We start from the raw sequence: 24,000 nt of genomic DNA on the forward strand, positions 1-24,000 counted from the left end.
CCAGCGGGCGGCTGTTCACCCTCCTGTGATTGGCTGGGGAGAGAGTGATGGGGCAGGGTGGTGGAATGGAAAACCGGAGCAATCAGTTTCATCGACCCGACTCACAGCATCCAAAACCATCAGAGTTAAACATTACCGTCTGTAACACTGTCAGAGGGTCAGTACTGAGGGAGTGCTGCACTGTCAGAGGGTCAGTGCTGAGGGAGTGCTGCACTGTCAGAGGGTCAGTGCTGAGGGAGTGCAGCACTGTCAGAGGGTCAGTACTGAGGGAGTGCCGCACTGTCAGAGGGTCAGTGCTGAGGGAGCCTCGCACTGTCAGAGGGTCAGTACTGAGGGAGTGCTGCACTGTCAGAGGGTCAGTGCTGAGGGAGTGCCGCACTGTCAGAGGGTCAGTGCTGAGGGAGTGACGCACTGTCAGAGGGTCAGTACTGAGGGAGTGCCGCACTGTCAGAGGGTCAGTACTGAGGGAGTGCTGCACTGTCAGAGGGTCAGTACTGAGGGAGTGCCGCACTGTCAGAGGGTCAGTACTGAGGGAGTGCTGCACTGTCAGAGGGTCAGTACTGAGGGAGTGCCGCACTGTCAGAGGGTCAGTACTGAGGGAGTGCCGCACTGTCAGAGGGTCAGTGCTAAGGGAGTGCCGCACTGTCAGAGGGTCAGTACTGAGGGAGTGCCGCACTGTCAGAGGGTCAGTGCTAAGGGAGTGCCGCACTGTCAGAGGGTCAGTACTGAGGGAGTGCTGCACTGTCAGAGGGTCAGTACTGAGGGAGTGCCGCACTGTCAGAGGGTCAGTACTGAGGGAGTGCTGCACTGTCAGAGGGTCAGTACTGAGGGAGTGCTGCACTGTCAGAGGGTCAGTACTGAGGGAGTGCCGCACTGTCAGAGGGTCAGTACTGAGGGAGTGCTGCACTGTCAGAGGGTCAGTACTGAGGGAGTGCCGCACTGTCAGAGGGTCAGTACTGAGGGAGTGCCGCACTGTCAGAGGGTCAGTGCTGAGGGAGTGCCGCACTGTCAGAGGGTCAGTACTGAGGGAGTGCTGCACTGTCAGAGGGTCAGTACTGAGGGAGTGCCGCACTGTCAGAGGGTCAGTACTGAGGGAGTGCCGCACTGTCAGAGGGTCAGTACTGAGGGAGTGCCGCACTGTCAGAGGGTCAGTACTGAGGGAGTGCCGCACTGTCAGAGGGTCAGTGCTGAGGGAGTGCTGCACTGTCAGAGGGTCAGTACTGAGGGAGTGCTGCACTGTCAGAGGGTCAGTACTGAGGGAGTGCCGCACTGTCAGAGGGTCAGTGCTGAGGGAGTGCTGCACTGTCAGAGGGTCAGTACTGAGGGAGTGCTGCACTGTCAGAGGGTCAGTACTGAGGGAGTGCTGCACTGTCAGAGGGTCAGTGCTGAGGGAGTGCTGCACTGTCAGAGGGTCAGTGCTGAGGGAGTGCTGCACTGTCAGAGGGTCAGTACTGAGGGAGTGCCGCACTGTCAGAGGGTCAGTGCTGAGGGAGTGCCGCACTGTCAGAGGGACAGTGCTGAGGGAGTGCCGCACTGTCAGAGGGTCAGTACTGAGGGAGTGCCGCACTGTCAGAGGGTCAGTACTGAGGGAGTGCCGCACTGTCAGAGGGTCAGTGCTGAGGGAGTGCCGCACTGTCAGAGGGTCAGTGCTGAGGGAGTGCCGCACTGTCAGAGGGTCAGTGCTGAGGGAGTGCCGCACTGTCAGAGGGTCAGTGCTGAGGGAGTGCCGCACTGTCAGAGGGTCAGTGCTGAGGGAGTGCCGCACTGTCAGAGGGTCAGTGCTGAGGGAGTGCCGCACTGTCAGAGGGTCAGTGCTGAGGGAGTGCCGCACTGTCAGAGGGTCAGTACTGAGGGAGTGCCGCACTGTCAGAGGGTCAGTACTGAGGGAGTGCCGCACTGTCAGAGGGTCAGTACTGAGGGAGTGCCGCACTGTCAGAGGGTCAGTGCTGAGGGAGTGCCGCACTGTCAGAGGGTCAGTGCTGAGGGAGTGCTGCACTGTCAGAGGGTCAGTACTGAGGGAGTGCCGCACTGTCAGAGGGTCAGTACTGATGGAGTGCTGCACTGTCAGAGGGTCAGTGCTGAGGGAGTGCCGCACTGTCAGATGGTCAGTACTGAGGGAGTGCTGCACTGTCAGAGGGTCAGTGCTGAGGGAGTGCCGCACTGTCAGAGGGTCAGTACTGAGGGAGTGCTGCACTGTCAGAGGGTCAGTGCTGAGGGAGTGCCGCACTGTCAGAGGGTCAGTACTGAGGGAGTGCCGCACTGTCAGAGGGTCAGTACTGAGGGAGTGCTGCACTGTCAGAGGGTCAGTGCTGAGGGAGTGCCGCACTGTCAGAGGGTCAGTGCTGAGGGAGTGCCGCACTGTCAGAGGGTCAGTACTGAGGGAGTGCCGCACTGTCAGAGGGTCAGTACTGAGGGAGTGCCGCACTGTCAGAGGGTCAGTACTGAGGGAGTGCTGCACTGTCAGAGGGTCAGTACTGAGGGAGTGCCGCACTGTTAGAGGGTCAGTACTGGGGGAGTGCCGCACTGTCAGAGGGTCAGTGCTGAGGGAGTGCCGCACTGTCAGAGGGTCAGTGCTGAGGGAGTGCCGCACTGTCAGAGGGTCAGTGCTGAGGGAGTGCTGCACTGTCAGAGGGTCAGTACTGAGGGAGTGCTGCACTGTCAGAGGGTCAGTGCTGAGGGAGTGCTGCACTGTCAGAGGGTCAGTGCTGAGGGAGTGCTGCACTGTCAGAGGGTCAGTACTGAGGGAGTGCCGCACTGTCAGAAGGTCAGTGCTGAGGGAGTGCTGCACTGTCAGAGAGTCAGTGCTGAGGGAGTGCCGCACTGTCAGAGGTAGATGTATATATTCTAGGATTTGAACTCCATAATCCAGGCCGACACTCCCCCCAACCCCCACCTCTTGTTCAAATCCCTCCCTCGCTCCCTCCCTCCCTATCTCTGTAACCTCCTCCAGTCCCTACAATTCTCATCCTCCTGTTCCAATCCCTCCCTCGCTCCCTCACCCCGTATCTCTGTAACCTCCTACAACCCTCCGAGATCTCTGCACTCCTCTGGTTCCAGCCCCTCGAGCATCCCATGAATCTCATCGCTCCGCCATTGGCGGCCGTGCCTTCAGCTGCCTTGTGGGGGGGGGGGGCCCTACTCTCTGGAATTCCCTCCCTAAACCCCTCCACCTTTCTCTCTCTCTCTCTCTGTGTCTCTCTCTCCTTCTTTGACCGAGCTTTTGGTCACCTTTCCCTAATATCTCCTCACTTGTCTTGGGGTGAGAATGTGTTCGATAATCACTGCTGTGAAGGGTCTAGGGGTGGGGGTGGTCACTGGGTCAAAGGCAACATAAAAATGCAGGGTGTTGTTGTTGGCGGACAGTGATTAGTGGTCCTCTGGTCACTTACTTTGCGGGTTGTTTGTCTCCAATCTCTTTAATCTTTTCCTGGAAGAGCAAAGTCAGAGAGTTAGTGGCAAATAGGGAGGCGTTCTGGGCACCAGAGGAGCGCGTTGCAAGTTAACTTTCCCTTTCTCAGGTCACTCAGAGTCTAATTGCTGCGTGGCCTCTCTGTTTCGATGGGAGTGTCTTTCCTCGTTACTTTTTAAACTTAACATTAACAGGGGGCCACGGTGCGACTGTGCACCTCGACATGTTCAGGTGGACGGAGAGAGGGAGAAAGAGAAAGACAGAGAGAGACCTCGATCACCCCTCCCACCTCGAGCACCCCCCCCCACCTCGATCGCCCTCCCCAGCTCAATCACCCCCCCACCTCGATCACCCCCCCTACCTCGATCACCCCCCCACCTCGATCACCCCCCCCACCTCGAGCACCCCCCCACCTCGATCACCCCCCCACCTTGATCACCCCCCCACCTCAAGCCCCACTCCACCTCGAGCGCCCCCCCCACCTCGATCACCCCCCCCACCTCGATCACCCTCCCCACCTCGAGCACCCTCCCCAGCTCGATCACCCTCCCAACTCGATCACCCCTCCCACCTCGAGCGCCCCCCCCACCTCGATCACCCTCCCCAGCTCGATCACCCCCCCCACCTTGATCACCCCCCCACCTCAAGCCCCACTCCACCTCGAGCGCCCCCCCCCACCTCGATCACCCTCCCCAGCTCGATCACCGCCCCTACCTCGAGCCCCCCCCACCTCGATCACCCCCCCACCTCGATCACCCCCCCACCTCGATCACCCCCCCACCTCGATCACCCCCCCACCTCGATCACCCCCCCACCTCGATCACCCCCCCCACCTCGATCACCCCCCCACCTCGATCACCCCCCGACCTCGATCACCCCCCCCACCTCGATCACCCCCCCACCTCAAGCACCCTCCCACCTCGAGCCCCACTCCACCTCGAGCGCCCCCCCACCTCGATCACCCCCCCCACCTCGATCACCCCCCCACCTCGATCACCCCCCGACCTCGATCACCCCCCCACCTCGATCACCCCCCCACCTCAAGCACCCTCCCACCTCGAGCCCCACTCCACCTCGAGCACCCCCCCACCTCGAGCACCCTCCCACCTCGAGCGCCCCCCCCACCTCGAGCGCCCCCCCACCTCGAGCGCCCCCCCACCTCGATCACCCCCCCACCTCGAGCACCCTCCCACCTCGAGCGCCCCCCCACCTCGAGCACCCCCCCACCTCGAGCGCCCCCCCACCTCGATCACCCCCCCCACATCGAGCGCCCCCCCCACCTCGATCACCCCCCCCACCTCGATCACCCCCCCACCTCGATCACCCCCCCACCTCGAGCACCCTCCCACCTCGAGCGCCCCCCCACATCGAGCGCCCCCCCCACCTCGATCACCCCCCCACCTCGATCACCCCCCCACCTCGATCACCCCACCCACCTCAAGCCCCACTCCACCTCGAGCACCCCCCCCACCTTGAGCGCCTCCCCCACCTCGAGCCCCACTCCACCTCGAGCACCCCCCCACCTTGAGTGCCCCTCCCACCTCAAGTGCCTCCCCCATTTCGAGCGCCCCCTCCCTCATCTCGAGCACCCCCCCACCTCGAGTACTTCCCCCACCACGAGCGCCCCCCCCCACCACGAGCGCTCCCCACCACGAGCGCTCCCCCACCACGAGCGCCCCCCCACCACGAGCGCCCCCCACCTCGAGTACTTCCCCCACCACGAGCGCCCCCCACCACGAGCCCCCCCCCCACCACGAGCGCTCCCCACCACGAGCGCCCCCCCACCACGAGCGCCCCCCCACCACGAGTGCCACCCCCCACCACGAGCGCCCCCCCACCACGAGCACCCCCCACCACGAGCACCCCCCACCACGAGCGCTCCCCACGACGAGCGCTCCCCACCACGAGCGCCCCCCCACCACGAGCGCCACCCCCCACCATGAGCACTCCCCACCACGAGCGCCCCCCCACCACGAGTGCCACCCCCCCCCACGAGCACCCCCCACCACGAGCACCCCCCACCACGAGCACCCCCCACCACGAGCACCCTCCACCACGAGCGCCCCCCCACCACGAGCGCCCCCCCACCACGAGCGCCCCCCCACCACGAGCGCCCCCCCACCACGGGCACCCCCCACCACGAGCACCCCCCACCACGAGCACCCCCCACCACGAGCGCCCCCCCACCACGAGCGCCCCCCCACCACGAGCGCCCCCCCACCACGAGCGCCCCCCCACCACGAGCGCCCCCCCACCATGAGCGCCCCCCCACCACGAGCGCCCCCCCACCACGAGCGCCCCCCCACCACGAGCACCCCCCCACCACGAGCGCCCCCCCCCACCACGAGCGCCCCCCCCCCACCACGAGCGCCACCCCCCACCACGAGCATCCCCCCCACCACGAGCGCCCCCCCCCACCACGAGCACTCCCCACCACGAGCGCCCCCCCCCACCATGAGCGCCCCCCCCACCACGAGCGCCCTCCCCACCACGAGCGCCCCCCCACCACGAGCGCTCCCCACCACGAGCGCCCCCCACCACGAGCGCTCCCCACCACGAGTGCCCCCCCCCACCACGAGCGCTCCCCACCACGAGCGCCCCCCCACCACGAGCGCTCCCCACCACGAGCGCCCCCCCACCACGAGCGCCCCCCCACCACGAGCGCTCCCCACCACGAGCGCCCCCCCACCACGAGCGCCCCCCCACCACGAGCGCCCCCCCCCCACCACGAGCGCTCCCCACCACGAGCGCCCCCCCCCCACCACGAGTGCTCCCCACCACGAGCGCCCCCCCTCCCATCTCAAGCGCCCCCTCCCATCTCAAGCGCCCCCCCCCATCTCGAGCGCCCCCCCACCACGAGCGCTCCCCACCACGAGCGCTCCCCCACCACGAGCGCTCCCCACCACGAGCGCCCCCCCTCCCATCTCGAGCGCCCCCCCACAACCCGCGGCGACTCACCCAGGTGGCCCTCTTGACAGTATTGGCCATTTTGATGAGGAGGCTGGGCAGGTGGCTGGGTTCCAGGCTGCTGGCGGCAAACTGCAGGCAGATGGCAAACAGGTAGGCCGGAGCCAGCTGGAATTCGGCCTCCTGCGTCTCCGGCTGCTCCTGGCTGCCCTCTGGCAGGGGCTCCTTGGCCCCCCGGGCAATCTCCTCCAGCAGGGCCTCCTCCTCCCCTTCCTCAGGCCGGAAGCGCAGCAGGAGCTCCCGGCTGGAGAGGTAGGCCTCGAAAGCCTCCTCCTCCTCCTGCAGCGCCCGGCCGCACAACAGGCAGGAGAAGAAGGCCTCGGGCGGGGAGGAGGCCTCCACGGGGGCGGGAGGTATCCAGGAGGGTCTGTGCTGGCCAGCTGGGCCTGGCTCCTTATACATCAGGAGGTAGTGCTCGCCGAGGCCTAGGAGGTCCCCAGAGAGAAGCTCCGACTCCCCCGACAGCAGGCCCCCGTTGCGGGTCACCCGGGCCCCTGGGAGAGACCGGACGTGCACTGTGAGGGGCAGCCCCCCTCGCTCACACCGGCGGACACAGCAGTGTCGCGGGAGGATGTCGGGGGCACTGAGGGCGGTGTCGACAGCCTCCGCTCCCTGCTGCCGACCCCCTCGCCCAAAGACGTGTTTCTTCCCCGTCATCACATGTAGCACCAGGTCCTGGAGAGAGAGAGAGGGAGAGAATTACTCTGTATCATAAGACCAGAAGACATAGGAGCAGAATGAGGCCACTCGGCCCATCTGCTCTGCCATTCAATCATGGCTGAAATTTTTCTCATCCTCATTCTCCTGCCTTTTCCCCATAACCCCCCTGATCCCCTTATTAATCAAGAACCGATCTATCTCTGTCTTAAAGACACTCAATGACCCGGCCTCCACACCTTCTGTGGCAAAGAGTTCCACAGATTCACCACTCTCTGGCTGAAGAAATTCCTCCTCATCTCTGTTTTAAAGGATCGTCCCTTTAGCCTGAGGTTGTGCCCTCTGGTTCTAGTTTTTCCTGCCAGTGGAAACATCCTCTCCACATCCACTCTATCCAGGCCTCGCAGTCCTTTAAGTTTCAATAAGATCCCCCCTCATCCTTCCAAACTCCAACGAGTACAGACCCAGAGTCCTCAACCGTTCCTCATACGACAAGCTCTTCATTCCAGGGATCATTCTTGTGAACTTCCTCTGGACCCTTTCCAAGGCCAGCACATCCTTCCTTAGATACGGGGCCCAAAACTGTTCACAATACTCCAAATGGGGTCTGACCAGAGCCTTATACAGCCTCAGAAGTCCATCCCTGCTCTTGTATTCTAGCCCTCTTGATATGAATACTAACATTGCATTTGCCTTCCTAACTGCCGACTGAACCTGCACGTTAACTTTAAGAGAATCTTGAACAAGGACTCCCAATCCCTTTGTGTTCCTGATTTCCGGAGCATTTCCCCATTTATAAAATAGTCTGTGCCTCCATTCCTCCTTCCAAAGTGCATAACCTCACACTTTTCCACATTGTATTCCATCTGCCACTTCTTTGCCCACTCTCCTAAGCTGTCCCAGTCCTTCTGCAGCCCCCCTGCTTCATCAATACTACCTCTCCCTGTTAGATACTACCTATCTAACCCCGTGCGGTCCCTATCCTGGGAATGTTTGGTAGCTTTTGCTCCCAAATAAACCTGCTGGACTTTAACCTGGTGTTGTGAGACTTCTGACTATGTTTGATGGGGACAGTGTAGAGGGAGCTTTACTCTGTATCTAACCCCGTGCTGTCCCTGTCCTGGGAGTGTTTGATGGGGACAGTGTAGAGGGAACTTTACTCTGTATCTAACCCCGTGCTGTCCCTGTCCTGGGAGTGTTTGATGGGGACAGTGTAGAGGGAGCTTTACTCTGTATCTAACCCCGTGCTGTCCCTGTCCTGGGAGTGTTTGATGGGGACAGTGTAGAGGGAACTTTACTCTGTATCTAACCCCGTGCTGTCCCTGTCCTGGGAGTGTTTGATGGGGACAGTGTAGAGGGAACTTTACTCTGTATCTAACCCCGTGCTGTCGCTGTCCTGGGAGTGTTTGATGGGGACAGTGTAGAGGGAGCTTTACTCTGTATCTAACCCCGTGCTGTCCCTGTCCTGGGAGTGTTTGATGGGGACAGTGTAGAGGGAGCTTTACTCTGTATCTAACCCCGTGCTGTCCCTGTCCTGGGAGTGTTTGATGGGGACAGTGTAGAGGGAGCTTTACTCTGTATCTAACCCCGTGCTGTACCTGTCCTGGGAGTGTTTGATGGGGACAGTGTAGAGGGAGCTTTACTCTGTATCTAACCCCGTGCTGTACCTGTCCTGGGAGTGTTTGATGGGGACAGTGTAGAGGGAGCTTTACTCTGTATCTAACCCCGTGCTGTCCCTGTCCTGGGAGTGTTTGATGGGGACAGTGTAGAGACAGCTTTACTCTGTATCTAACCCCGTGCTGTACCTGTCCTGGGAGTGATTGATGGGGTCAGTGTAGAGGGAGCTTTACTCTGTATCTAACCCCGTGCTGTACCTGTCCTGGGAGTGTTTGATGGGGACAGTGTAGAGGGAGCTTTACTCTGTATCTAACCCCGTGCTGTCCCTGTCCTGAGAGTGTTTGATGGGGACAGTGTAGAGGGAGCTTTACTCTGTATCTAACCCCGTGCTGTACCTGTCCTGGGAGTGTTTGATGGGGACAGTGTAAAGGGAGCTTTACTCTGTATCTAACCCCGTGCTGTACCTGTCCTGGGAGTGTTTGATGGGGACAGTGTAGAGGGAGCTTTACTCTGTATCTAACCCCGTGCTGTACCTGTCCTGGGAGTGTTTGATGGGGACAGTGTAAAGGGAGCTTTACTCTGTATCTAACCCCATGCTGTCCCTGTCCTGGGAGTGTTTGATGGGGACAGTGTAGAGGCAGCTTTACTCAGTATCTAACCCCGTGCTGTACCTGTCCTGGGAGTGTTTGATGGGGACAGTGTAGAGGGAGCTTTACTCTGTATCTAACCCCGTGCTGTACCTGTCCTGGGAGTGTTTGATGGGGACAGTGTAGAGGGAGCTTTACTCTGTATCTAACACCGTGCTGTACCTGTCCTGGGAGTGTTTGATGGGGACAGTGTAGAGGGAGCTTTACTCTGTATCTAACCCCGTGCTGTCCCTGTCCTGGGAGTGTTTGATGGGGACAGTGTAGAGACAGCTTTACTCTGTATCTAACCCCGTGCTGTACCTGTCCTGGGAGTGTTTGATGAGGACAGTGTAGAGGGAGCTTTACTCTGTATCTAACCCCGTGCTGTCCCTGTCCTGGGAGTGTTTGATGGGGACAGTGTAGAGGGAGCTTTACTCTGTATCTAACCCCGTGCTGTACCTGTCCAGGGAGTGTTTGATGGGGACAGTGTAGAGGGCGCTTTACTCTGTATCTAACCCCGTGCTGTACCTGTCCTGGGAGTGATTGATGGGGTCAGTGTAGAGGGCGCTTTACTCTGTACCTAACCCCGTGCTGTACCTGTCCTGGGAGTGTTTGATGGGGACAGTGTAGAGGGAGCTTTACTCTGTATCTAACACCGTGCTGTACCTGTCCTGGGAGTGTTTGATGGGGACAGTGTAGAGGGAGCTTTACTCTGTATCTAACCCCATGCTGTACCTGTCCTGGGAGTGTTTGATGGGGACAGTGTAGAGGGAGCTTTACTCTGTATCTAACCCCGTGCTGTCCCTGTCCTGGGAGTGTTTGATGGGGACAGTGTAGAGGGAGCTTTACTCTGTATCTAACCCCGTGCTGTACCTGTTCTGGGAGTGTTTGATGGGGACAGTGTAGAGGGAGCTTTACTCTGTATCTAACCCCGTGCTGTCCCTGTCCTGGGAGTGTTTGATGGGGACAGTGTAGAGGGAGCTTTACTCTGTATCTAACCCCGTGCTGTACCTGTCCTGGGAGTGTTTGATGGGGACAGTGTAAAGGGAACTTTACTCTGTATCTAACCCCGTGCTGTACCTGTCCTGGGAGTGTTTGATGGGGACAGTGTAGAGGGAGCTTTACTCTGTATCTAACCCCGTGCTGTACCTGCCCTTGGAGTGTTTGATGGGGACAGTGTAGAGGGAGCTTTACTCTGTATCTAACCCCGTGCTGTCCCTGTCCTGGGAGTGTTTGATGGGGACAGTGTAGAGGGAGCTTTACTCTGTATCTAACCCCGTGCTGTACCTGTCCTGGGAGTGTTTGATGGGGACAGTGTAGAGGGAGCTTTACTCTGTATCTAACCCCGTGCTGTACCTGTCCTGGGAGTGTTTGATATGGGACAGTGTAGAGGGAGCATTACTCTGTATCTAACCCCGTGCTGTCCCTGTCCTGGGAGTGTTTGATGGGGACAATGTAGAGGGAGATTTACTCTGTATCTAACCCCGTGCTGTACCTGTACTGGGAGTGTTTGATGGGGACAGTGTAGAGGGAGCTTTACTCTGTATCTAACCCCATGCTGTACCTGTCCTGGGAGTGTTTGATGGGGACAGTGTAGAGGGAGCTTTACTCTGTATCTAACCCCATGCTGTACCTGTCCTGGGAGTGTTTGATGGGGACAGTGTAGAGGGAGCTTTACTCTGTATCTAACCCCGTGATGTCCCTGTCCTGGGAGTGTTTGATGGGGACAGTGTAGAGGGAGCTTTACTCTGTACCTAACCCCGTGCTGTACCTGTCCTGGGAGTGTTTGATGGGGACAGTGTAGAGGGAGCTTTACTCTGTATCTAACCCCGTGCTGTCCCTGTCCTGGGAGTGTTTGATGGGGACAGTGTAGAGGGAGCTTTACTCTGTATCTAACCCCGTGCTGTACCTGTCCTGGGAGTGTTTGATGGGGACAGTGTAGAGGGAACTTTACTCTGTATCTAACCCCGTGCAGTACCTGTCCTGGGAGTGTTTGATGGGGACAGTGTAGAGGGAGCTTTACTCTGTATCTAACCCCGTGCTGTACCTGTCCTGGGAGTGTTTGATGGGGACAGTGTAGAGGGAGCTTTACTCTGTATCTAACCCCATGCTGTACCTGTCCTGGGAGTGTTTGATGGGGACAGTGTAGAGGGAGCTTTACTCTGTATCTAACTCTGTGCTGTACCTGTCCTGGGAGTGTTTGATGGGGACAGTGTAGAAGGAGCTTTACTCCGTATCTAACCCCATGCTGTACCTGTCCTGGGAGTGTTTGATGGGGACAGTGTAGAGGGAGCTTTACTCTGTATCTAACCCCGTGCTGTACCTGTCCTGGGAGTGTTTGATGGGGACAGTGTAGAGGGAGCTTTACTCTGTATCTAACCCCATGCTGTACCTGTCCTGGGAGTGTTTGATGGGGACAGTGTAGAGGGAGCTTTACTCTGTATCTAACCCCATGCTGTACCTGTCCTGGGAGTGTTTGATGGGGACAGTGTAGAGGGAGCTTTACTCTGTATCTAACCCCGTGCTGTCCCTGTCCTGGGAGTGTTTGATGGGGACAGTGTAGAGGGAGCTTTACTCTGTACCTAACCCCGTGCTGTACCTGTCCTGGGAGTGTTTGATGGGGACAGTGTAGAGGGAGCTTTACTCTGTATCTAACCCCGTGCTGTCCCTATCCTGGGAGTGTTTGATGGGGACAGTGTAGAGGGAGCTTTACTCTGTATCTAACCCCGTGCTGTACCTGTCCTGGGAGTGTTTGATGGGGACAGTGTAGAGGGAACTTTACTCTGTATCTAACCCCGTGCAGTACCTGTCCTGGGAGTGTTTGATGGGGACAGTGTAGAGGGAGCTTTACTCTGTATCTCACCCCGTGCTGTACCTGTCCTGGGAGTGTTTGATGGGGACAGTGTAGAGGGAGCTTTACTCTGTATCTAACCCCATGCTGTACCTGTCCTGGGAGTGTTTGATGGGGACAGTGTAGAGGGAGCTTTACTCTGTATCTAACTCTGTGCTGTACCTGTCCTGGGAGTGTTTGATGGGGACAGTGTAGAAGGAGCTTTACTCCGTATCTAACCCCATGCTGTACCTGTCCTGGGAGTGTTTGATGGGGACAGTGTAGAGGGAGCTTTACTCTGTATCTCACCCCGTGCTGTACCTGTCCTGGGAGTGTTTGATGGGGACAGTGTAGAGGGAGCTTTACTCTGTATCTAACCCCATGCTGTACCTGTCCTGGGAGTGTTTGATGGGGACAATGTAGAGGGAGCTTTACTCTGTATCTAACCCCGTGCTGTACCTGTCCTGGGAGTGTTTGATGGGGGTCAGTGTAGAGGGAGCTTTACTCTATATCTAACCCCGTGCTGTACCTGTCCTGGGAGTGTTTGATGGGGACAGTGTAGAGTGAGCTTTACTCTGTATCTAACCCCGTGCTGTACCTGTCCTGGGAGTGTTTGATGGGGGCAGTGTAGAGGGAGCTTTACTCTGTATCTAACCCCGTGCTGTACCTGTCCTGGGAGTGTTTGATGGGGACAGTGTAGAGGGAGCTTAACTCGGTATCTAACCCCGTGCTGTCCCTGTCCTGGGAGTGTTTGATGGGGACAATGTCGAGGGAGCTTTACTCTGTATCTAACCCCGTGCTGTACCTGTCCTGGGAGTGTTTGATGGGGACAGTGTAGAGGGAGCTTTACTCTGTATCTAACCCCGTGCTGTACCTGTCCTGGGAGTGTTTGATGGGGACAGTGTAGAGGGAGCTTTACTCTGTATCTAACCCCATGCTGTACCTGTCCTGGGAGTGTTTGATGGGGACAGTGTAGAGGGAGCTTTACTCTGTATCTAACCCCGTGCTGTACCTGTCCTGGGAGTGTTTGATGGGGGTCTGTGTAGAGGGAGCTTTACTCTATATCTAACCCCGTGCTGTACCTGTCCTGGGAGTGTTTGATGGGGACAGTGTAGAGGGACCTTTACTCTGTATCTAACCCCGTGCTGTACCTGTCCTGGGAGTGTTTGATGGGGACAGTGTAGAGGGAGCTTTACTCTGTATCTCACCCCGTGCTGTCCCTGTCCTGGGTGTGTTTGATGGGGACAGTGTAGAGGGAGCTTTACTCTGTATCTAACCCCGTGCTGTACCTGTCCTGGGAGTGTTTGATGGGGACAGTGTAGAGGGAGCTTTACTCTGTATCTAACCCCGTGCTGTACCTGTCCTAGGAGTGTTTGATGGGGACAGTGTAGAGGGAACTTTACTCTGTATCTAACCCCGTGCAGTACCTGTCCTGGGAGTGTTTGATGGGGACAGTGTAGAGGGAGCTTTACTCTGTATCTCACCCCGTGCTGTACCTGTCCTGGGAGTGTTTGATGGGGACAGTGTAGAGGGAGCTTTACTCTGTATCTAACCCCATGCTGTACCTGTCCTGGGAGTGTTTGATGGGGACAGTGTAGAGGGAGCTTTACTCTGTATCTAACTCTGTGCTGTACCTGTCCTGGGAGTGTTTGATGGGGACAGTGTAGAAGGAGCTTTACTCCGTATCTAACCCCATGCTGTACCTGTCCTGGGAGTGTTTGATGGGGACAGTGTAGAGGGAGCTTTACTCTGTATCTAACGCCGTGCTGTACCTGTCCTGGGAGTGTTTGATGGGGACAGTGTAGAGGGAGCTTTACTCTGTATCTAACCCCATGCTGTACCTGTCCTGGGAGTGTTTGATGGGGACAATGTAGAGGGAGCTTTACTCTGTATCTAACCCCGTGCTGTACCTGTCCTGGGAGTGTTTGATGGGGGTCAGTGTAGAGGGAGCTTTACTCTATATCTAACCCCGTGCTGTACCTGTCCTGGGAGTGTTTGATGGGGACAGTGTAGAGGGAGCTTTACTCTGTATCTAACCCCGTGCTGTCCCTGTCCGGGGAGTGTTTGATGGGGACAGTGTAGAGGGAGCTTTACTCTGTATCTAACCCCGTGCTGTACCTGTCCTGGGAGTGTTTGATGGGGACAGTGTAGAGGGAGCTTTACTCTGTATCAAACCCCGTGCTGTACCTGTCCTGGGAGTGTTTGATGGGGACAGTGTGGAGGGAGCTTTACTCTGTATCTAACCCCGTGCTGTACCTGTCCCGGGAGTGTTTGATGGGGACAGTGTAGAGGGAGCTTTACTCTGTATCTAACCCCGTGCTGTCCCTGTCCTGGGAGTGTTTGATGGGGACAGTGTGGATGGAGCTTTACTCTGTATCTAACCCCGTGCTGTACCTGTCCTGGGAGTGTTTGATGGGGACAATGTAGAGGGAGCTTTACTCTGTATCTAACCCCGTGCTGTACCTGTCCTGGGAGTGTTTGATGGGGGTCAGTGTAGAGGGAGCTTTACTCTATATCTTACCCCGTGCTGTACCTGTCCTGGGAGTGTTTGATGGGGACAGTGTAGAGGGAGCTTTACTCTGTATCTAACCCCGTGCTGTCCCTGTCCGGGGAGTGTTTGATGGGGACAGTGTAGAGGGAGCTTTACTCTGTATCTAACCCCGTGCTGTACCTGTCCTGGGAGTGTTTGATGGGGACAGTGTAGAGGGAGCTTTACTCTGTATCTAACCCCGTGCTGTACCTGTCCTGGGAGTGTTTGATGGGGACAGTGTAGAGGGAGCTTTACTCTGTATCTAACCCCGTGCTGTACCTGTCCTGGGAGTGTTTGATGGGGACAGTGTGGAGGGAGCTTTACTCTGTATCTAACCCCGTGCTGTACCTGTCCTGGGAGTGTTTGATGGGGAAATTGTAGAGGGAGCTTTACTCTGTATCTAACCCCGTGCTGTACCCGTCCTGGGAGTGTTTGATGGGGACAGTGTAGAGGGGGCTTTACTCCGTATCTAACCCCGTGCTGTACCTGTCCTGGGAGTGTTTGATGGGGACAGTGTAGAGGGAGCTTTACTCTGTATCTAACCCCGTGCTGTCCCTGTCCTGGGAGTGTTTGATGGGGACAGTGTAGAGGAAGCTGTACTCTGTATCTAACCCCGTGCTGTACCCGTCCTGGGAGTGTTTGATGGGGACAGTGTAGAGGGGGCTTTACTCTGTATCTAACCCCGTGCTGTCCCTGTCCTGGGAGTGTTTGATGGGGACAGTGTAGAGGGGGCTTTACTCTGTATCTAACCCCGTGCTGTACCTGTCCTGGGAGTGTTTGATGGGGACAGTGTAGAGGGAGCTTTACTCTGTATCTAACCCCGTGCTGTACCTGTCCTGGGAGTGTTTGATGGGGACAGTGTAGAGGGAGCTTTACTCTGTATCTAACCCCATGCTGTACCTGTCCTGGGAGTGTTTGATGGGGACAGTGTAGAGGGAGCTATACTCTGTATCTAACCCCGTGCTGTACCTGTCCTGGGAGTGTTTGATGGGGACAGTGTAGAGGGAGCTTTACTCTTTATCTAACCCCGTGCTGTCCCTGTCCTGGGAGTGTTTGATGGGGACAGTGTAGAGGGAGCTTTACTCTGTATCTAACCCCGTGCTGTACCTGTCCTGGGAGTGTTTGATGGGGACAGTGTAGAGGGAGCTTTACTCTGTATCTAACCCCGTACTGTACCTGTCCTGGGAGTGTTTGATGGGGACAGTGTAGAGGGAGCTTTACTCTGTATCTAACCCCGTGCTGTACCTGTCCTGGGAGTGTTTGATGGGGACAGTGTAGAGGGAGCTTTACTCTGTATCTAACCCCGTGCTGTACCTGTCCTGGGAGTGTTTGATGGGGACAGTGTAGAGGGAGCTTTACTCTGTATCTAACCCCGTGCTGTCCCTGTCCTGGGAGTGTTTGATGGGGACAGTGTAGAGGGAGCTTTACTCTGTATCTAACCCCATGCTGTACCTGTCCTGGGAGTGTTTGATGGGGACAATGTAGAGGGAGCTTTACTCTGTATCTAACCCCGTGCTGTACCTGTCCTGGGAGTGTTTGATGGGGGTCAGTGTAGAGGGAGCTTTACTCTATATCTAACCCCGTGCTGTACCTGTCCTGGGAGTGTTTGATGGGGACAGTGTAGAGGGAGCTTTACTCTGTATCTAACCCCGTGCTGTCCCTGTCCGGGGAGTGTTTGATGGGGACAGTGTAGAGGGAGCTTTACTCTGTATCTAACCCCGTGCTGTACCTGTCCTGGGAGTGTTTGATGGGGACAGTGTAGAGGGAGCTTTACTCTGTATCAAACCCCGTGCTGTACCTGTCCTGGGAGTGTTTGATGGGGACAGTGTGGAGGGAGCTTTACTCTGTATCTAACCCCGTGCTGTACCTGTCCCGGGAGTGTTTGATGGGGACAGTGTAGAGGGAGCTTTACTCTGTATCTAACCCCGTGCTGTCCCTGTCCTGGGAGTGTTTGATGGGGACAGTGTGGATGGAGCTTTACTCTGTATCTAACCCCGTGCTGTACCTGTCCTGGGAGTGTTTGATGGGGACAATGTAGAGGGAGCTTTACTCTGTATCTAACCCCGTGCTGTACCTGTCCTGGGAGTGTTTGATGGGGGTCAGTGTAGAGGGAGCTTTACTCTATATCTTACCCCGTGCTGTACCTGTCCTGGGAGTGTTTGATGGGGACAGTGTAGAGGGAGCTTTACTCTGTATCTAACCCCGTGCTGTCCCTGTCCGGGGAGTGTTTGATGGGGACAGTGTAGAGGGAGCTTTACTCTGTATCTAACCCCGTGCTGTACCTGTCCTGGGAGTGTTTGATGGGGACAGTGTAGAGGGAGCTTTACTCTGTATCTAACCCCGTGCTGTACCTGTCCTGGGAGTGTTTGATGGGGACAGTGTAGAGGGAGCTTTACTCTGTATCTAACCCCGTGCTGTACCTGTCCTGGGAGTGTTTGATGGGGACAGTGTGGAGGGAGCTTTACTCTGTATCTAACCCCGTGCTGTACCTGTCCTGGGAGTGTTTGATGGGGAAATTGTAGAGGGAGCTTTACTCTGTATCTAACCCCGTGCTGTACCCGTCCTGGGAGTGTTTGATGGGGACAGTGTAGAGGGGGCTTTACTCCGTATCTAACCCCGTGCTGTACCTGTCCTGGGAGTGTTTGATGGGGACAGTGTAGAGGGAGCTTTACTCTGTATCTAACCCCGTGCTGTCCCTGTCCTGGGAGTGTTTGATGGGGACAGTGTAGAGGAAGCTTTACTCTGTATCTAACCCCGTGCTGTACCCGTCCTGGGAGTGTTTGATGGGGACAGTGTAGAGGGGGCTTTACTCTGTATCTAACCCCGTGCTGTCCCTGTCCTGGGAGTGTTTGATGGGGACAGTGTAGAGGGGGCTTTACTCTGTATCTAACCCCGTGCTGTACCTGTCCTGGGAGTGTTTGATGGGGACAGTGTAGAGGGAGCTTTACTCTGTATCTAACCCCGTGCTGTACCTGTCCTGGGAGTGTTTGATGGGGACAGTGTAGAGGGAGCTTTACTCTGTATCTAACCCCATGCTGTACCTGTCCTGGGAGTGTTTGATGGGGACAGTGTAGAGGGAGCTATACTCTGTATCTAACCCCGTGCTGTACCTGTCCTGGGAGTGTTTGATGGGGACAGTGTAGAGGGAGCTTTACTCTTTATCTAACCCCGTGCTGTCCCTGTCCTGGGAGTGTTTGATGGGGACAGTGTAGAGGGAGCTTTACTCTGTATCTAACCCCGTGCTGTACCTGTCCTGGGAGTGTTTGATGGGGACAGTGTAGAGGGAGCTTTACTCTGTATCTAACCCCGTACTGTACCTGTCCTGGGAGTGTTTGATGGGGACAGTGTAGAGGGAGCTTTACTCTGTATCTAACCCCGTGCTGTACCTGTCCTGGGAGTGTTTGATGGGGACAGTGTAGAGGGAGCTTTACTCTGTATCTAACCCCGTGCTGTACCTGTCCTGGGAGTGTTTGATGGGGACAGTGTAGAGGGAGCTTTACTCTGTATCTAACCCCGTGCTGTCCCTGTCCTGGGAGTGTTTGATGGGGACAGTGTAGAGGGAGCTTTACTCTGTATCTAACCCCGTGCTGTACCTGTCCTGGGAGTGTTTGATGGGGGACAGTGTAGAGGGAGCTTTACTCTGTATCTAACCCCGTGCTGTACCTGTCCTGGGAGTGTTTGATGGGGACAGTGTAGAGGGAGCTTTACTCTGTATCTAACCCCGTGCTGTACCTGTCCTGGGAGTGTTTGATGGGGACAGTGTAGAGGGAGCTTTACTCTGTATCTAACCCCGTGCTGTACCTGTCCTGGGAGTGTTTGATGGGGGACAGTGTAGAGGGAGCTTTACTCTGTATCTAACCCCGTGCTGTACCTGTCCTGGGAGTGTTTGATGGGGACAGTGTAGAGGGAGCTTTACTCTGTATCTAACCCCGTGCTGTACCTGTCCTGGGAGTGTTTGATGGGGGACAGTGTAGAGGGAGCTTTACTCTGTATCTAACCCCGTGCTGTACCTGTCCTGGGAGTGTTTGATGGGGACAGTGTAGAGAGAGCTTTACTCTGTATCTAACCCCGTGCTGTACCTGTCCTGGGAGTGTTTGATGGGGACAGTGTAGAGAGAGCTTTACTCTGTATCTAACCCCGTGCTGTACCTGTCCTGGGAGTGTTTGATGGGGACCGTGTAGAGGGAGCTTTACTCTGTATCTAACCCCGTGCTGTCCCTGTCCTGGGAGTGTTTGATGGGGACAGTGTAGAGAGAGCTTTACTCTGTATCTAACCCCGTGCTGTACCTGTCCTGGGAGTGTTTGATGGGGACAGTGTAGAGGGAGCTTTACTCTGTATCTAACCCCGTGCTGTACCTGTCCTGGGAGTGTTTGATGGGGACAGTGTAGAGGGAGCTTTACTCTGTATCTAACCCCGTGCTGTACCTGTCCTGGGAGTGTTTGATGGGGACAGTGTGGAGGGAGCTTTACTCTGTATCTAACCCCGTGCTGTACCTGTCCTGGGAGTGTTTGATGGGGACAGTGTAGAGGGAGCTTTACTCTGTATCTAACCCCGTGCTGTACCTGTCCTGGGAGTGTTTGATGGGGACAGTGTGGAGGGAGCTTTACTCTGTATCTAACCCCGTGCTGTACCTGTCCTGGGAGTGTTTGATGGGGACAGTGTAGAGGGAGCTTTACTCTGTATCTAACCCCGTGCTGTACCTGTCCTGGGAGTGTTTGATGGGGACAGTGTAGAGGGAGCTTTACTCTGTATCTAACCCCGTGCTGTACCTGTCCTGGGAGTGTTTGATGGGGACAGTGTGGAGGGAGCTTTACTCTGTATCTAACCCCGTGCTGTACCTGTCCTGGGAGTGTTTGATGGGGACAGTGCAGAGGGAGCTTTACTCTGTATCTAACCCTGTGCTGTACCTGTCCTGGGAGTGTTTGATGGGGGACAGTGCAGAGGGAGCTTTACTCTGTATCTAACCCCGTGCTGTACCTGTCCTGGGAGTGTTTGATGGGGACAGTGTAGAGAGAGATTTACTCTGTATCTAACCCCGTGCTGTACCTGTCCTGGGAGTGTTTGATGGGGACAGTGTAGAGGGAGCTTTACTCTGTATCTAACCCCGTGCTGTCCCTGTCCTGGGAGTGTTTGATGGGGACAGTGTAGAGGGAGCTTTACTCTGTATCTAACCCCGTACTGTACCTGTCCTGGGAGTGTTTGATGGGGACAGTGTAGAGGGAGCTTTACTCTGTATCTAACCCCGTGCTGTACCTGTCCTGGGAGTGTTTGATGGGGACAGTGTAGAGGGAGCTTTACTCTGTATCTAACCCCGTGCTGTACCTGTCCTGGGAGTGTTTGATGGGGACAGTGTGGAGGGAGCTTTACTCTGTATCTAACCCCGTGCTGTACCTGTCCTGGGAGTGTTTGATGGGGACAGTGCAGAGGGAGCTTTACTCTGTATCTAACCCCGTGCTGTACCTGTCCTGGGAGTGTTTGATGGGGACAGTGTAGAGAGAGATTTACTCTGTATCTAACCCCGTGCTGTACCTGTCCTGGGAGTGTTTGATGGGGACAGTGTAGAGAGAGATTTACTCTGTATCTAACCCCGTGCTGTACCTGTCCTGGGAGTGTTTGATGGGGACAGTGTAGAGGGAGCTTTACTCTGTATCTAACCCCGTGCTGTACCTGTCCTGGGAGTGTTTGATGGGGACAGTGTAGAGGGAGCTTTACTCTGTATCTAACCCCGTGCTGTACCTGTCCTGGGAGTGTTTGATGGGGACAGTGTAGAGGGAGCTTTACTCTGTATCTAACCCCGTGCTGTACCTGTCCTGGGAGTGTTTGATGGGGACAGTGTAGAGGGAGCTTTACTCTGTATCTAACCCCGTGCTGTACCTGTCCTGGGAGTGTTTGATGGGGACAGTGTGGAGGGAGCTTTACTCTGTATCTAACCCCGTGCTGTACCTGTCCTGGGAGTGTTTGATGGGGACAGTGTAGAGGGAGCTTTACTCTGTATCTAACCCCGTGCTGTACCTGTCCTGGGAGTGTTTGATGGGGACAGTGTGGAGGGAGCTTTACTCTGTATCTAACCCCGTGCTGTACCTGTCCTGGGAGTGTTTGATGGGGACAGTGTAGAGGGAGCTTTACTCTGTATCTAACCCCGTGCTGTACCTGTCCTGGGAGTGTTTGATGGGGACAGTGTAGAGGGAGCTTTACTCTGTATCTAACCCCGTGCTGTACCTGTCCTGGGAGTGTTTGATGGGGACAGTGTGGAGGGAGCTTTACTCTGTATCTAACCCCGTGCTGTACCTGTCCTGGGAGTGTTTGATGGGGACAGTGCAGAGGGAGCTTTACTCTGTATCTAACCCTGTGCTGTACCTGTCCTGGGAGTGTTTGATGGGGGACAGTGCAGAGGGAGCTTTACTCTGTATCTAACCCCGTGCTGTACCTGTCCTGGGAGTGTTTGATGGGGACAGTGTAGAGAGAGATTTACTCTGTATCTAACCCCGTGCTGTACCTGTCCTGGGAGTGTTTGATGGGGACAGTGTAGAGGGAGCTTTACTCTGTATCTAACCCCGTGCTGTCCCTGTCCTGGGAGTGTTTGATGGGGACAGTGTAGAGGGAGCTTTACTCTGTATCTAACCCCGTACTGTACCTGTCCTGGGAGTGTTTGATGGGGACAGTGTAGAGGGAGCTTTACTCTGTATCTAACCCCGTGCTGTACCTGTCCTGGGAGTGTTTGATGGGGACAGTGTAGAGGGAGCTTTACTCTGTATCTAACCCCGTGCTGTACCTGTCCTGGGAGTGTTTGATGGGGACAGTGTGGAGGGAGCTTTACTCTGTATCTAACCCCGTGCTGTACCTGTCCTGGGAGTGTTTGATGGGGACAGTGCAGAGGGAGCTTTACTCTGTATCTAACCCCGTGCTGTACCTGTCCTGGGAGTGTTTGATGGGGACAGTGTAGAGAGAGATTTACTCTGTATCTAACCCCGTGCTGTACCTGTCCTGGGAGTGTTTGATGGGGACAGTGTAGAGAGAGATTTACTCTGTATCTAACCCCGTGCTGTACCTGTCCTGGGAGTGTTTGATGGGGACAGTGTAGAGGGAGCTTTACTCTGTATCTAACCCCGTGCTGTACCTGTCCTGGGAGTGTTTGATGGGGACAGTGTAGAGGGAGCTTTACTCTGTATCTAACCCCGTGCTGTACCTGTCCTGGGAGTGTTTGATGGGGACAGTGTAGAGGGAGCTTTACTCTGTATCTAACCCCGTGCTGTACCTGTCCTGGGAGTGTTTGATGGGGACAGTGTAGAGGGAGCTTTACTCTGTATCTAACCCCGTGCTGTACCTGTCCTGGGAGTGTTTGATGGGGACAGTGTAGAGGGAGCTTTACTCTGTATCTAACCCTGTGAATCTCACCTTTTTGTCATTGTGGCCCTGCAGCAGCAGGAAGTACGGGAGATTGGATGGGGGGCGGATGAGGCTTTGGGCCAGGTCCTCGAAGTTGTGATCCTGAGGCTGATTCTGGGTGTGTGTGTCCCCCGCCGGTTCCCCCCCGGCTCCATCCAGCACCAGCACACTCTTCACCCCCTTGCGGTCTCGCTTTCGCTGCCCACTCAGATTGGCCTCACTGATGCTGCGCCGCAGAGTGGCGCTCTCACTCTGCGGGGTCCCGCTTCCCGTCGACACCCGTGCCCGACCCCTCTGGAGTCTCCGTGCCTGGGCATTGATCCCTGTGGCGGGGAGAGGGTGAGAGAGAGAGAGAGTGGACACAGAGTTAGACCCAGGCTGCGGCTCAGAGAGAGGAAAACATGAGACAGAGAGGGAGAGGGAGGGTGAGAGAGAGAGGGAGAGGGACAGACAGAGAGGGAGAGGGAGGGAGAGAGAGAGACAGAGAGGGAGAGGGAGGGAGAGAGAGAGACAGAGAGAGAGAGAGAGGAGAGACAGAGAGAGAGAGAGAGAGAAACAGAGAGAGAGAGAGAGAGAGGGGGAGAGACAGAGAGAGAGACAGGGAGAGAGAGAGAGAGAGACAGAGAGAGGGGGAGACAGAGAGAGAGAGTGAGAGAGACAGAGAGAGAGAGGAAGACACAGAGAGGGAGAGAGAGAAAGGGAGAGAGATAGAGAGAGAGAGGGAGGGACAGAGAGAGAGACAGAGAGGGAGAGAGAGAAAGGGAGAGAGAGGGAGACAGAGAGAGAGAGAGAATCAGAGAGCAAGAGACAGAGAGGGAGAGGGACAGAGAGAGAGAAGGATCGAGAGAGAGAAACAGACAGACAGAGAGAGAGACAGAGAGAGAGACAGAGAGAGGGACAGAACGGTTCACCATGCCAAATTGACCCTACTGTCAGGGGGATTAGCAGGGTAAATATGTGGGGTTACGGAAATAGGGGCTGTGTGGGATTGTGATCGGTGCAGAGTCGATGGGACGAATGGCCTCCTTCTGCACTGTAGGGATTCTATGGATGTCTAATGACAGAAAGAGAGAGAGGCAGAGCGAGAGAGAAAGAATCATACAATGCCTATAGTGAAGAGGGAGGCCATTCAGCCCATCGCTCTGCTCCAACAGAGCATCTTACTCAGGCCCTATCCCCATTACCCCATGTATTTACCCAAAGCATGGCAATCTACCTGACCCGCTCCGCTTTGGAGTGTGGGAGGAAACCCACACAGACATGGGGAGAATATGGAAGCTTCAGACAGATGGACAGAGAGACGGAGAGAGATCTAGAGAGAGAGAGTGAGCCAGAAGAGAGAGAGTGAAACAGAAAGAGGGAGAGACATGAAGACAGAGAGACACCAAGGGAGACAGAAAGAGAGGAGGAGGGAGAGAAAGATAGATGAGGGATTGAGGGAGACGGGGAGAGGGTGGGGATTGAGGGAGATGGGGAGAGGGTGGGGATTGGGGGAGACGGGGAGAGGGTGGGGATTGAGGGAGACGGGGAGAGGGTGGGGATTGAGGGAGACGGGGAGAGGGTGGGGATTGGGGGAGACGGGGAGAGGGTGGGGATTGAGGGAGACGGGGAGAGGGTGGGGATTGAGGGAGACGGGGAGAGGGTGGGGATTGAGGGTGGGGGAGAAGGTGGGGATTGAGGGAGAAGGTGGGGAGTGAGGGAGATGGGGAGAGGGTGGGGATTGAGGGAGACGGGGAGAGGGTGGGGATTGAGGGGGACGGGGAGAGGGTGGGGATTGAGGGAGACGGGGAGAGGGTGGGGATTGGGGGAGACGGGGAGAGGGTGGGGGAGAAGGTGGGGACTGAGGGAGAAAGGGAGAGGGTGGGGATTGAGGGAGAGGGTGGGGAGTGAGGGAGACGGGGAGAGGGTGGGGATTGAGGGAGACGGGGAGAGAGTGGAGATTGGGGGAGACGGGGAGAGGGTGGGGATTGGGGGAGAC

The 24,000-nt window shown here is 56.4% G+C and overlaps 1 protein-coding gene across 1 annotated transcript in view; it reads right to left on the reverse strand.

Moving 5' to 3' along the window:
- Positions 1-5: 5 nt before the first annotated feature.
- LOC144488518 (ras-interacting protein 1-like) overlaps positions 6-24,000 on the reverse strand; it is a gene marked incomplete at its 3' end in the record, with an annotated part of 34,580 nt that continues 10,585 nt past the window's right edge. Inside the window, exons 3-6 of the mRNA XM_078206565.1 lie at positions 22,032-22,345; positions 6,368-7,051; positions 3,390-3,427; positions 6-33 (exon numbers count right to left, since the gene is read on the reverse strand). Of these exons, the coding sequence (XP_078062691.1) occupies positions 6-33; positions 3,390-3,427; positions 6,368-7,051; positions 22,032-22,345 (1,064 nt within the window). The remainder of the gene's footprint in view (positions 34-3,389; positions 3,428-6,367; positions 7,052-22,031; positions 22,346-24,000) is intronic.

Source organism: Mustelus asterias, unplaced genomic scaffold, assembly GCF_964213995.1.
Source record: "Mustelus asterias unplaced genomic scaffold, sMusAst1.hap1.1 HAP1_SCAFFOLD_1628, whole genome shotgun sequence".
Lineage (NCBI taxonomy): Eukaryota > Metazoa > Chordata > Chondrichthyes > Carcharhiniformes > Triakidae > Mustelus > Mustelus asterias.